This window comes from Scomber japonicus, chromosome 3 (genome assembly GCF_027409825.1).
Source record: "Scomber japonicus isolate fScoJap1 chromosome 3, fScoJap1.pri, whole genome shotgun sequence".
Classification (NCBI taxonomy): domain Eukaryota; kingdom Metazoa; phylum Chordata; class Actinopteri; order Scombriformes; family Scombridae; genus Scomber; species Scomber japonicus.
Window position 1 is genome coordinate 14,796,167 of NC_070580.1, and position 14,806 is coordinate 14,810,972.

The following is a 14,806-nucleotide window of genomic DNA, read 5'->3' on the forward strand; positions in this document are numbered from 1 at the left end:
ATAAACACAATAGACAAAACATTTAATACTTCCGCTAGGACGAAGGCCCTTAACAGTTTGGTCACAGTAGCTTCACATAACCCCCTAGACTGGTTCTACTTGCAGTACATTGAACTCAGGTCAGTCAAATTTCTGTAACCTCTTTTGAACATGAGTACACCAACAGTGTTTCTACCACTCTGTCACTTCACAAAGCATGGTAAGACTATGCTGTATCTACTCTGAACAGTTTAAGCTTTTTTTTAAAACGGTGATATCATACAACAATGTCAGACACTTTCCCTTTAAAAAGTCTTTGGCAGAGGAAAATAAAACCACAACATTACAAAAATAATAATTCAAATTATTGTTTGTAAGCATTTGTAAAAAAAAAAACAACAACTGACAAACAAAAAAAACCCAAACCAAAGACCAAGAAATGATGATGATAAACTAAAGATTTGGTTTGTGAATGGCAGAGAGGTGCAAAAAGGAAGGAACATCTGACACCAGAGGGGTCAAGGTGGTACATGCTTATTTCACAGGACTGCACTGCACAAAGTGATCAAACCATAGAAAAATATCTTATCATGCTAAGAATGCAAATTATTTTGACCTTCCCAAAACCAATCCTGGCAAAGCATGCAGAGGTTACTGTAAGCATTGACCAGCAAGGGAAGACATGAGTCCTTTCACCCCCATACGTGTGTAAACTGCACTAACATGTGCTCCATAATCTCACCACAGCTACTGTAACATGGATGAGTATTTACAGTATAAATGGACTTGTGGTCTTTTAACCATGAAGTCACCTTTGTTCTGTAAAGAGTGGTAACCAGAAAAATTGTTTATGGGTGAAATGCAAATCCAATTCTATACACTCCCTAAACTGCACTGCCCAAAGACTTAGTTCTTCCTGCCCTGGTTTGTCTGCACATCACCTTCACCATTGAGCCAATTCTCATCCTCACTAGTAAACAATGAGCGACTGCAATTAGCAAAATAAAAACAGAATATATAACTTGAACTTCCTTTAATAAGTCATCACTGTGTTTGAATGCTGATTAATGTATTTATTGTAAGGCTGGTCCAAAGAGAAAATGAAAGCAAAATGCTTTCTATGAGTGTTATTCCATGATGTCATATATAAAGACTTCCTGTCATAAATTCTGATTCATGCTTTCATACTAACTGCACTGCCCAAAGACTTAGTTCTTCCTGCCCTGGTTTGTCTGCACATCACCTTCACCATTGAGCCAATTCTCATCCTCACTAGTAAACAATGAGCGACTGCAATTAGCAAAATAAAAACAGAATATATAACTTGAACTTCCTTTAATAAGCCATCATTGTTTTTGAATGCTGATTAATGTATATATTGTAAGGCTGGTCCAAAGAGAAAATGAAAGCAAAATGCTTTTTATGAGTGTTATTCCATGATGTCATATATAAAGACTTCCTGTCATAAATTCTGATTCATGCTTTCATACTAAAATGACAATCATTAACAGAAATGCAGATGTGAACTGCACTCAAGAATGCATTGCACTAGTCCTCTGGGGATATAAACATAAATAAAAAGACAGAAATAAAATAATAAAATAGACTAGATAGACAGTAACTCGAGTGGACAAAAACAATGTAAAAAAAAATAAAGAGCCACACTAACTGAATGAAAATAAACAAAATTATAATACTGTAGATGGGAAAAGTGCACAGTTTCTTTTTTTTCCTTTACATAATGTATCATAATAGCATATTATTTAACTCTGTCTCTCAGTATTCTTTACACATGCACTCATTTACTCTCCTGTTCGCTCACTCACTCAATCGTTCATGTCACACAGTATCTTACAAAGCAGGCAAGGGTATTTTCCCCTGAAAGCCCTTCAGCATTTTTGTCACAGTTTTATATTTTATTTTCCTTCCTGACTCCGCTCTATACACAGTTAACTACTTTGCCCACCTACACTGTAGCTTGTCAGTTACTCTACTTTTTATAATAATGGAACAAATACCATTTTTTTCACCTCATGCCACAGCACATAGTTTAAAGATTACCCATATAACTTCTAAATATGCATATTTACATCTCCAATTAAGAAGAGATGGGTACATAGATGGTCTGGATAGATATAAAGTGTAGAGGGTTAATGCAGCGATTCTTCAGAGGTACGAGCTGTTAGGCAACAGTAAACCCACACCCTCATATGAGAGGTCACGCCACATAAGTTAGAGGATAACTCTGTTAACAAAACACCAAAAAGCAGATGTCATTTTACTTTGTGTGTGATGTAGCGAGCATTGCATGGGTGGTGCCGAGTAAAATGCCAAGCAAGAAATGTAGTGGCGATGCAGTAAAAATGGAGGTGATGACTGTATTGTCAGTGGAGTTAGGTCCATCAGGGGTCTCCCTATGGCACGAGGCACCCCCACAGTAAGCCAGTGACTCTCTCTCTCTCTCTCTCTCTTCAGACACCCTGTTCCCAAGAAGTTACCCACAAGTCTTGATCTATGTAAGTAAAAGACTTGAGATCAGTGTCTAGGGGCAACTTCCCCTATATGATTATTTTAGGTTCCAAGTCAGGAGGAATATATCACAGATCAGCCACAACATTGAAACTATCAGGTGACTTTTGCTGACGTCTTGGTCCCAGATATGAGAGGACACCTTCAGAGGCATTGTGAAGTCTATGCCTCAACGGGTCAGAGCTGTTTTGGCAGGACAAGGGGAACCTACATAATATTAGGCAGTTGGTTTCAATGTTGTGGACGATCAGTGTATATTCATATAGAGATATATATATATATGTAGAGAGAGAGAGAGAGAGAGAGAGCACAAGTTATGCTCCTGGATACATAAGTGACCACTAGCATTCTTCTATAGTGAGGCAAATGAATTCTTGGATGCACTTCCTATACTGCTGCTCAGTGGGGCTGCTGCTGTGGTATTGACCTGGTTGTCCCAAAGGGGCCTCCGCCTCTCGCATCTCCTCGTTCATCCGCGCAAGACGCAATCTGAAGAACAGAGTGGGGCAGAGGAAAGAGGAAAGGAGTTTTGAATGAGAGAAAGAGAGAATAAAGACAAAATTGTGTCACAAACAATGAGTGATATAATGCAGATAATTTACCTTCTGCTTTTAAAATAATAAAATTCTATTTACTTATATTTAGATTTGTTTTGTTCCTACACAACACATTTCAAGTGACATTTTGATAATATAACAGTGCGGTCAAATAATTAAAAAAAAACTGTTAATCAGTCATTTAAAAATATGGAAATTGACACAAATGACACTAAGCCATCTTAGTCCCATCTTAAATTGAAGGAATACATTAAATTAATTGCAGAATATTCTGTGTTGTTTGAGGCACTTTCTTGATCAATCACTCAATACATTTCAACAGTTGAAGCAATGAATGATTAGCAATGTATGAACTTGCTTATACTGCAAAAAGAAGTGTTCAGGTCTGAGAAGACCTAGGATGGCTTACAGGGTGACGATGTCTGCGTTGGCAGCTTGGACAGCGATGCTTAGTGGGTCATGACCCTGCTCGTCCACCTCTGTCTGTGATGCTCCTCTCTTCAAGAACAGACACACCTGGCTGTGCAGAAGACACATACACAGAAAAGAACGCTGAACAGGAGGATTATTGACACCACTGGATAAACTGTGAGGCAATAAATGGGTAAATGCATGTGGAATAAAATGGAAAGGAAAGTTTTAAAAATAAACTGATGGATGTGGATAGATAGTACCATTTTCTCTGTGCTTCAGTCTGTGGTTAAAGATCTGGTTTCATGGCCTGTTTAACTGCCCCACAAATAATTAAAAATAACATTGTGGAACAGCATGTGGTGTAAAACCACATTGTCAGCGAGACAAGTCTCTACATAGGTCGTTCAGTGAGAGTGGCAAAGATCTTTCAGTTCTTTGATAACGCTGTGTCCTGCATTTTCTCATTGCTATTGCTGGAGCAACTGTAGACTTATGAGCAAAGAAAGATCAAGGGTTAGAGCCACTGGTAAATTTGGCTGCGAGCCGTTTCAGTTAGTGTTTCAGAGGAAAATGATTTCCTCAAACAGCCCCATAGAGATACGAGAAGTAGTTAAATACGATTTGTTAACACCACAGTTTCTACATTTTATTTTCATGACATTCAGGGTGAAACACGAGGCACAGAGAAAACAGAGGCACATAATATGCTCCTAATACCCTGAAGGCCTTTCTTACCCAGTGTGACCCAGGTAGGTGGCGTGATGCAGAGGGCCCCTCCCTCTCATGTCTCTCTGGTTCACATCGGCTCCATTCTGAAGCAGGAACTCACAAGCTATCAGAGAGCCCTGTCAGAGAGACAGTTAATTATTGGTTATTTGTTGTTAAACTGTAACAATAAGTGGATGCGGTAGACTTCCTTCTTGTTTATCATTGTTTATGGCTATAGATTTTTATGGCTATTATTCAGACTCATGGTTATGCTGATTTAACTTTATGATGGGGCACCTTCAGTACCTAGGAAGCCCCATAACACTTTAACCCTTTATAGGGCACTCATTGAAATACTTGGAAATTCAAAATTTCAACCCTGGGAGATATTACATGACTTTTGCTTTTGTGACGTGCTTTTCAAAATGTTTCATTTTTATGTAATACATTAAGGTCAATGAAGTTACCATATAAGGTTCCTTGCCGGTCTAGGGTAAAACAAAAAACAAAAAGTCCATAAAAAATCCACATGGTTCTGCAACCTCACAGAGAGGCACGGGGAGGTTATTTGGATGTTCACGGAAGTTACCATATATAGTTATTTGTCCAATAAAGGGTTCATATCTTTTTAGTAGACATCAATTCAAACAATCTGATTGGTAGAACAAATGCAGTGCCTCACCCCAATCACAGCTTGAATGAGTGGCGTTTTCCCCTCCTCCTCCTCACTTGCAGCGTGTATGTCAGCCCCGTGCGCCAATGCCTCCGCCATGAGTGGCAGGTTGTGTAAGCGGGAGGATCGTTGGAGGAGGGCACCAGGGTGGAGCTCTCTTGGGTCCTCGGGGTCTGAAGACACTTCCTGTTCGATTTCCACCTCACCACTGGAGGATTCCTCTGACTCCTCGTCTGAGGGACGGTTGGGCAAAAGGATAAGTGTAGGACGAGGAGTGATTTTTATGGTGATTTTTATGATCTTTATGGAATTTGTCTTGGCCTATTTATATATGATTCTTGCACAAAAACCAACTTAAACATGCAAAGTTCAAAATGATTTATGTGTTTAGTGTATGTGTTCAAATCAGTTCACAGTTAGAGAGATTTCTTACTGGACCAGAGAACATTATAGCTGTGTATTTGTATCTTATTTTATTTATCAGCTTAATTTAGTGGGCCAGGAATTTTTAATACCAGTTTTAAAAAGTAAACAGTGAAAACACACCACATAATACAAGTACATGTTAAAGTGATGTATCAGATCACTGATATACTGCAGAGTGATGACGAAACATACATGGTAGTAAGTGGGCTTTTTACACAGCACATGTCCTTAACTGACCTTCTTCTGTGACACTGTCCACCACTGAGCCAAAAACCAGGATGTCAGTGCTGCCATCAGTACTTCCTCCTAGGCCACTATCACTGCTGAGACCTGCGGGGCCAAGCAGTGCCAAGCCATGGACACGTTAATCATTACACAGGATATAAATGAACTGCTCATAAACACACACCACCATCACTGGTAAAACTGCACAATTAACAGCAAACCTGTCAAAAAAATAATAATCATGGAATGATCTCGAAATGTCCTAAATTATGTTTTGATCAGCATGCAAACTTATCATCCTCCAATTGTACTGATGTGATGTGTAGTGGACTTACTGCGAGGACCAGAGCCAGTGTCAAAGTAGGAAAAAAGTGAGTCCAGCTCATCTGGACAGAACAGGGAGTCTCGGCGAAACTTTGCTGCGGCTGCTGCCAAAGGACAAAGATCAGAACAGGATTACTTCAGTCTGGACTTCGGAGTCTATTAGTACAATCTAATGAAAAGTGTTATGAGTATTGAGCTAAGATTATAGACTACACAGAAAGCATGGCATCCATACTCATAACACTGACCTGCAGAGAGATTTGCAGGTGAGGCGCTACCGGGCTCATAGCGGTGGTATTTCCTGCGGGCCTTGTTAGGGGCCCGAATGGAGCTGTTGTGTCTGTGGCACTTTTTCACTGTCCAGGGTCGGGACTTTCTTTCACCCTCCACCAACGCCTCGCTCCCACTCATCTTCTTTAGGAAGCGTTTCTCCACATATTTAGACTTGATCCAGGCCTCTTTCTCCTGTCTGTAGGGAAAAGATCATAAACTGACAATTTTACATGTTGACATGACATATAGAGATCACTATCTGACTAGAGTGATGGAAGAACAATTTGGGCTGCGATGGGAATGGGAATGTTGCTATCCTTGATTATTTGCTAAATGCTCCAGCTGGATTAAAACACTTACCTTGAACTGGACGGTCCAGGTTTTTTCACACCAAGCTCTTCGCAGGCTCCCTCATAAATGTGGTTGATCACAGTATTTCCCAATTCACACATTAGCTAGAAGAAACAAATAGAAAAAGACTATTAAAAAAACAGCATGTAGGCAAGAGTAATTAAAAATGCACCTCTAGTGGGAAAAAGCACACCACAGACAGAAGAAGCTGTAGGGAAATGGAGATGCACCTTGAGTAATTCTGGCTCCCATGAGTCTAGCGTTAGTGAACGCACTTTAGAACAGTGTACGCCTAAACTCCTGAAAGAGACAAAAAACAAGAAGTAAGATTATATCAAGCAATTGAAAGATAAGAAGAGTTTATATTTAACCACAAGATTTGAACACTTCCATTCCTGCTGCAGGGGTGGCAGGCATCAGTAGCACATCCCACCTGTACTCCTTATCTGCCTGCTTTGCTCTCAGTGTTGTGTTTGATGACAGAAAAGGGACTTCAAATGACTAATAGTCACCCAGTCTAACATTTAAAAAAGGCTTTCATAATGTGAATTAGCTCTATTCAACTAAACTGGACTGGTTATTGGGAGCACCAGAGGAAATCCTGGGGGGCTGGTGAAGTGCACTTACCTGTGGATCCCTGAGCACTCAATGCAGAGCAGCACTCCAAGGTTGATGGAGGCCCAGCAGGGAGCAGTTTGGCCGCAGTCACAGCACAGCTCATTTCCTGGCAGGGACTGTATCCTCTGGAGCAAGCTTTCTCCTCCTCCCCGAACTCCCTTATCTGCCCTCTCCCCCCTCTCTCTGGGCTCGCTGGCAGAGTCAATGCTGCTGGTGGAGGGTGAGGCTGTCCGGTCCAAACGCTGCAAAGACAAAGGGAACAGGTGACTCTGTAGCAACCCTGGACCAACATGTGACCAAGTTTCTGCAGGGCTTAAGCTTATTCTTTGACCAGACTAGAGAGTGTGTTCATACCTCAATGTAATAGTTGTCTGCTATGTCTTTGTAAGCAGAAGCGATGCTTGCCTGGACTGCCTGGATCCATGCCTGTCGCAGCTTCTCTGACTCAGCCTGCAGCATACAGCTCCTACAGGTGTATAGAAGCCTACTTTAAAATACTGACCCATGACTCTCTAATATCCTATATCTACAATTAACTAGCTTGTTAGTTAATTACAAATGTTAATATGTAACAACTAATTTGCAAAGTGAAAATCATACTGGTAAAATATCAAAAAGTTATTTTCATAATGGATTAATTTGGATGAAACTTGATACAAAAACATATTCAAACTTACTTAGTGGGTGAAACCACCTCAAAGCAAAACCTCCTCTCATTATCTTCACATGGTTTGACTGAGCACAGCCTCAGGTCCTCCACCACAACTGTCAGAGAGTCCTGTCAATGCCAAAGAGGAGTTTTACATGTGAATTACAATAAGCAAATCAGCTTCCTTATTACTGGTGTGGAAGGACAGGTTACGGCATGAATCTCGTCTCTTCCACCGATATGCAAACTGGATTTAATCAGATTGACTTCAACAATAGTGTCTGATATCTCTTAACAGTCAAACACAGAAAAAGGGCAATAGATGGGTTTCAGTATTGTGAAATCCAGAAATTAAAATTGTACCTTGAGTTTCTTTTGGTAGACCAGCTGGCTATTCTGTATAGAAAACCACCGCCTAGAGGAGACAGATGATATGAAGTTAGACAGTTACAGTGAAGTGTAATCAATCAAATAACTCCACACTTAAAAATAAAGATCTGCTGAGGTAAAAACATTATTGACTAAGTCAGGATTCTTTCTCCTTATACAAACTGCTTTCACTTTTTCAGAGATTCTTCACAAAAATCACTCTTGACATTTGAGCCCTAAGAATTTGATATTTTGTAACAAAAAAAGCAATAAAACAACCTTTCCTCTGACTATACATGCATTACTGTTACATTTAGAGCTTCATTATCAATTAATCTGTTGATTATTTTCTCAATAACAATCCATAAAGTGTCAGAAAATTGTCAAATATGTATATCATTTACCAAAGCTCAACAGTCCCCATCCAAAGATATTAAGTTTAATATCATAAAAGACTAAAGAAATCAGAAAATATGCACCTTTAACAAGCTTAAACCATAGAAGTTTCTTTGAAAAAAAGAAAAGAAAAGAGAGACCCAAAGGTGATGACTTTTCAATTAATCAATACATTAATCCATTAATCAACTAATCATTGCAGCTCTAGTTACCCAACTATTGCATGTTTTGGATGTGCACCGGTTATTTCATTAGCTTTTGTTCGACTGTCTTTTGAATTGTAAGTGGGTTCCCACTCTGTTTTCACAGTCTCTCTACTCTTTTACCTGTTCCAGGTCTTGAAAGCGTTGCTGGCCCTCTTGAAGAGGTAGCCCTCCATGACGACACCATTGGGCGCATCCACATTGAACTCCAACTTGGGGTCATCGTAGGAAAAGTCCTGTGGAAAGAATGCATATGTAGATAAACAAGATCAGTGTCATGGTCTGGCTCACTTTCGTCTTTGTTGTTTGTGTGAATACAGTACACACTACTGCTCGGCCTAAAAAAACCTACAAGTGTCATGAAAAACAACTGCCATCATCCTCTGAACTCCAGCCAGTTCTCAGAGTGCTCAGATTTTAAAGGAGTTTCACATTTTTTCAAATTCCATCTATCTAAAACAATAATAGCATGCTCATATGTACAGTGAAATGGTTATTGGTGGATGTAATCATTCACCGTGTCCAAGCTGAATACAAAAAGATCCTTTGTTTCCAGTATAAGTGATGACGGACAACATCTAAACTTCTCTTTCTGTGGGTAGGAGGGATTGTGGAGTGATGTGTATCTGTACACCTGAACGTAATCAGCAATCCAAACAACAGCTGAGGCATTCATATCCGGATGCCATCTGCTCAGTGGTGAACTACAAAGAGACTGATTTAACTGGTAGCTAAGTATGAGATTCGGTTCCATTGTTGTTCCAAGTTTGTGAGCATATGATACACACAGATACATTAGTGTTATGTGTGTTCTTCGGAAAATTCCTACTTTAATTGTCTTCCTGGTTTCTTTGTGTAGAGCAAAATCCTTGAAAGAGAAGTGACATGTGACAAAATAAAATTGCCATATTTCTTTCTAACACAACAGTGTTTTCCCCGGCTGGCTGTTTCCTCCAAAGAAACAGATGCAAACACACAGAGACATGCACACAAGCACCACAGAGGGCTACAGCCGGTATATTAAAACAGACCCCTAAATAGCTTTTTTGAACTTTGAAGATAGAAAGACCAAAAGAGAAGAATTTATTCTTGCTAAATTTGACTTTGAGACTAAACAGCAATGACAACACGTGGCACTGTCACACACACAACTTCTTTGTTATCTACAGTAACAGCTCCAATTACCCCAGCACATTATGCATTGCTTTGTTAAAATGTTGTCCAAATTTAAATGCACAAGCTCAGAAGTATACATGATAAAGTAAGGAGAAAGTCTACTGTTAAAAAACAAACATCAACAAAAAAAACCTTCTGCAGGCTAAAGAAAAGTGAGAGCCAAAGAAATAACTTTCCTCACCAGTGTATAGTCCAGCCTGCCAAATATCTTCATCTTCACTACACTGACATCCAACAGCATCGCACCAATAGGATAATAAATAACTTAATGATAAATAATAATGAATGATAATAAATACATGTGAGAAAGAGCATCTGTAAAACATCCCTCAGGTTATTTTAGAGCAGCGGAGAAATGCACGCGCATCCCGATGACTGTCAGCCAACAACAGAGCGCTCGTGCCGCTCCTTCAATCTCCACGCCACCTGCAGCCAGCTCTGGCCGCGTGGATGTGGCGTGAGGCCGCGAGCGCTCATTATCATACAGCTGTCACGGCGTGCTCGTGCCCCTCTGACCCCGTTACGGCTGCCGGAGATCAAAGATTTCATTTTACAGCGGGCCAGGGGGCTGCACATGTGCGTCCGCGCCGTGCCTCCTCCCCGCCCCACACCGCGATTTAAGACTCCCCTCTAACCTCCGCAGCTATTCTGACGCCCGAGGTTTCATCCACAATTTTGGAAGAGGCAGCTATCCATCTGTCCGCGTCTCAGAAACGCCATTCCTGCTTAATCAAGCTGACATTATTGCTCCCCAAACACCAGCCTGGAGCCCCCTCTTCCCACCTTAAATCAACCAGGACCGTGGAAGAATGCAGCGAACAAGTGTCCAGTGGCACAGGCGGATAGCTACCACCCTTTAGGCCGATATGAAAACCAGGGGCCCAAAAAAGTCTGTATAGCCTTCTACAAAAATGACATATAGTATTGTTTAATAACGCAAAATACTTCTGAGACAGCAACATGTTTATGAAGATACCATGGAAACGGTTTAACTCTTGTCCTGAATGTAAATGTAATGGTATATCTTACAGGAGGTAAGTTGTGTCACTGTGGAAAGTAGGCTATTGACTTAAAAAAAAAAAGCCCCATTAGAAACAAAGAAAGAAACGTGTATTCTTAAATCCCTGGTTGTGGTCAGAAACATCTACTACACAACACACAGCTTCCTCTGTTTACTTCTCTCTCACATGTAAAAATGTTGTACAGCTAAGTAACAATAGAGGAGGGGAGGACTGAGGGAACAATCCCCCTGGGAGCCACAATGAAGTCCTGCACACGTAAAACACTGCAAACTGTGACAGAATAGGGAGAGGGGGAAAGAGGGGGCATGTGATCTGTGGAGGGAGAGAGAGAGAGAGAGAGAGAATGAGAAAGAGAGAAAAAGTGAAAGGGCCTATAAAGAGTTAGACAAAAGGAGTAGAGGAACAAAAGATTGTGAAAGGTCTGTGTATGACATGTAAAAAGAAATAAAGAAATGTTTATAAGATTTCACTTTTTAAGATGGAAATGTTTTTGTTTCCAGATTGAATGTAATAATTAAATGAATGGACCATATGGAAAGTAGCAATCTAGAAGAATCACCTATGGGGAGTTGTGAATGTAAAGTTAAAGCACTTCTTCCTCACACTTCCTCCCTGTCACACACCTGCACCTCTGTTACAGTCCTCTGTTGAAGTTGAAGTTTCCTAATAGATTTTTGATTGCCGAAAAGTGTTTATCTTACACCTCTTCATTTCTCTCCCCTTATATCCATCTTCCTCCTGTTAAATAATGACCAGTCTGAATCAATGTTCTAAACTACTTTTATACTCATTCTCTCCTGAAAATGAATGCTACAGTTAAGCCTTAATGGGCTATTAATAAAGGATGTAGATCATCTATAATGTATTGCTTCCTGAAACTCTTAATGTTGAACTTGACTTTTTTTGTTCAATGTTTCCAGAAAAAAATATAAAAATAGGAGGCAGAAAAATATTCTATCTGAAGCAACATTCATATTTTCTACTGTGTCATCACTGAGTGGCTTTAATAATCATCTGACCTTATAAGATCTGTGTGTTCACCAGCTAATGATTTTTTAAATTATTTTTTATCAAGTGTTGTCTGTATTATTAAAAGACAAGATTATATTTGAACTTAAACTTTATGCAGCAACAAACCAATTTAAACAAACAAGATGCATAGCAGGATGTCGTGATTTGTGAAAGAAGCTAAAATAAAGGGATTTACGTGGAAACAGATTTTTAGACAAAGTTACCATTCAGTGGCTTCATCCTGCTCATATCAGCTTTCATCTCACCCACACATGTATTCAGACACACAAAAATGTACAGCACCTACTAATGAACCTATATCTAGACCCCACCCTCTGTCTATATCTGTCCGTTGTCTTAGTGCGTTGTAATGTCATCTGTTGATTTTGGCTAAAGCTGGCAGCGGATGGAGGACGAAGTGGGTTTGGCACTGGCATCTAGAACAATCAAGATCTCACCAATCTCTACTGACACTCTGACCTGTTTGGCTATGTGTTTACTAAAGCTGAAGCTGCAAGATCTCATACCGACAACAAGAGCTGTCAGGATTTGACAACTCAAACAAAGATTTAATATGGCTTTACATCATACAAACATCTACAGTGTGAATTGAAGGCGTCACATAGAGATTAAAGTATGCGGGTGACAGTTTCACAAATCCAAACATCAAGTGAATATTTAGTTAATATTAAAGCAAATGTGTGACCTTTTATTTCAGGAAAAAATGTGACAAATCTTAACAAGGATTACATTTTCATCCTAATTTATAGATTTATAAGTAGTGAACTTCAACTCTGAACTAATCCCAATACCTGAGGGTTTACACTAGATTATTATACTGGATTTATACCATCTTTGTCAACAGTAAGTGGATAAGAGTGATTTTTTTAAATGCACTCTCAAACAACATCCTTCACACCTTTATGTTATTGATTTAAGATTAAGTTACTGCCTTTGTAGCCAAAAGCACATATTAAGATTTGGTCTCTCTGCTTCCTGTGTTAAAATGTAGGTGGATAAAGATTCAGCTTTCAACTCTGAATTCTCAGTAGAGACTGAAAGAAATTCCCTAGAGATACAGTGAATTAATTAAAACACCTCTCACAGTGATGAATATGGAGTGATTGTGACACATATGGTTATATGTACAAGTACTGACACTGAACTTCATACAGTATCTCTTCAGCCTAGCAAACTGGGGAAGGTGAACTCAATTTGCTCTGTGAATTCATCTTTAAATGTCATTATAATACAAAAACTTCTTCATTTTTGAACTGGTAGGTTCATTTTCACAAAGAACAAAACAGGATAATGTTGCTTGAACAAACAAAAGACACCATAGCTGGGAATCTATTTTTAAGCTTCTACTTTAACAATTATATCTTCCTAACAGGCATGCTGACAAATCCTATAGGGTTACATTTATAGAAGAAGTGGGACAGGACAAAAAAGATGATTTTTGGGAGAGCAACATTCATCAAAAAGAGTCGGGCAGAGTGAGGTGAAAAATGTGTGAGAGCGTGTGTGTGGTTTTATAAGAAAGAAATGCTTGCCTCCATGCATGTGAGTTCCCTCACATGCATGGAGGCAAGCATTTCTTTCTTGAGAGGGAGCTGAGTTTAACTGGAAGGCTGGAGAAAATTATGACAACTCAGTGTGCCTTCATGACCCCCACCCCACCCCCAATATTACATCCACAGACAAACACGCTAATGCTCTTGTACCCACATGAGCATGTACAGACGACCTGCAGGCACACAAGGCAGTTCATGTAAGCACACGATGGCACTGAGCAGCATTTGACTGAGAATGTTTTAGCTGCTTCTCACGGTGAAGCCTCCAGCACACACATTGACGTCCTGCACACACATTCACACTTTAAATGACGACAAACACACACATAATATGCACTACAACTCCAAATAGCCTATTGATTCCTGCAATAGGAGCCAGCATGTGATGACCATAAAACTACTGTTCTGCATTACTAAACAGCTATACAAATACATACAGACTGGTATCAGGCATCTGCTGGGTCTATATTTCATAAGGCACCATTATATGAGCAGGAGGTGTTTATGTGAACACATAGCAGGCATTTAGGGTAGTATCTAAATATGTAGTGAGAAAGAAAATGTACAGGTACTTTTGGTCACAACAACAACAACAGAAACCACTAGAGGCTAGAGGTCCCCACTGCTGTTCTTGTCCTGAAATGTCACATAATGCAACAATACTCCCACAGGTTCAAGCTTCTTCTGTAACCTCTAAAAATATATGATGGTAATATTGCAGTAATATTTGGATGTTTAGAACTGCAGCACAGGACATGTAATGTGCAGATCATGAATGAATTTTATGTTTCACACATAAAGTCTAAAAAAAAGAAAAAGAACCAACCTGCATCAGAGTCTGGAAGAAGAACACGATCAGGCCAGGGCCAAGAAAAGAAGAGAAAGAAAAACAACAATATTTAACATATGTAAAACAGCCACTTCAAATTAACTGCATGAAGCCAAATATAAAATATTCTGAGCACATCATGTCTGAATCTTTTATTTTTAACATGAGTAGTAATTCGCTTGCTTGTTCTGAGAGCTCTGGAAACATTCAAGACCTCCAAGAAAAAGCTGAAGTGTGTTTGCCTTGATATTTAAGCTAAGGACATTCATAAATAACAGCAATAGACATGTAATATCATGTCGCTGTCAGATCACAGCTCGAGTCACATAGCAGACGATATAAAAATAATTCAAAACTTCCATGGAAAGCCTTTTGTTCCAGCAATGCATTTGATGCTTACATAAAATATGTGTCTCTTATGATAAGACCGTTTTAGACTCCAGACAGTCAGATGAATACTTTTTTTTAACCTCAGTCTTTCGCTGAGTCTCTTCTACTGA

The 14,806-nt window shown here is 39.6% G+C and overlaps 1 protein-coding gene across 1 annotated transcript in view; it reads right to left on the reverse strand.

Moving 5' to 3' along the window:
• Positions 1-14,806, reverse strand: part of LOC128355777 (arf-GAP with coiled-coil, ANK repeat and PH domain-containing protein 3-like) — a 54,712-nt gene that overhangs the window by 1,942 nt on the left and 37,964 nt on the right. The window contains exons 10-24 of the mRNA XM_053316125.1: positions 14,304-14,315; positions 8,818-8,930; positions 8,090-8,141; positions 7,755-7,855; positions 7,432-7,543; positions 7,087-7,319; positions 6,690-6,759; positions 6,469-6,563; positions 6,084-6,304; positions 5,847-5,939; positions 5,524-5,616; positions 4,870-5,093; positions 4,215-4,324; positions 3,475-3,585; positions 2,936-2,997 (exon numbers count right to left, since the gene is read on the reverse strand). Of these exons, the coding sequence (XP_053172100.1) occupies positions 2,936-2,997; positions 3,475-3,585; positions 4,215-4,324; positions 4,870-5,093; positions 5,524-5,616; positions 5,847-5,939; positions 6,084-6,304; positions 6,469-6,563; positions 6,690-6,759; positions 7,087-7,319; positions 7,432-7,543; positions 7,755-7,855; positions 8,090-8,141; positions 8,818-8,930; positions 14,304-14,315 (1,702 nt within the window). The remainder of the gene's footprint in view (positions 1-2,935; positions 2,998-3,474; positions 3,586-4,214; positions 4,325-4,869; positions 5,094-5,523; positions 5,617-5,846; positions 5,940-6,083; positions 6,305-6,468; positions 6,564-6,689; positions 6,760-7,086; positions 7,320-7,431; positions 7,544-7,754; positions 7,856-8,089; positions 8,142-8,817; positions 8,931-14,303; positions 14,316-14,806) is intronic.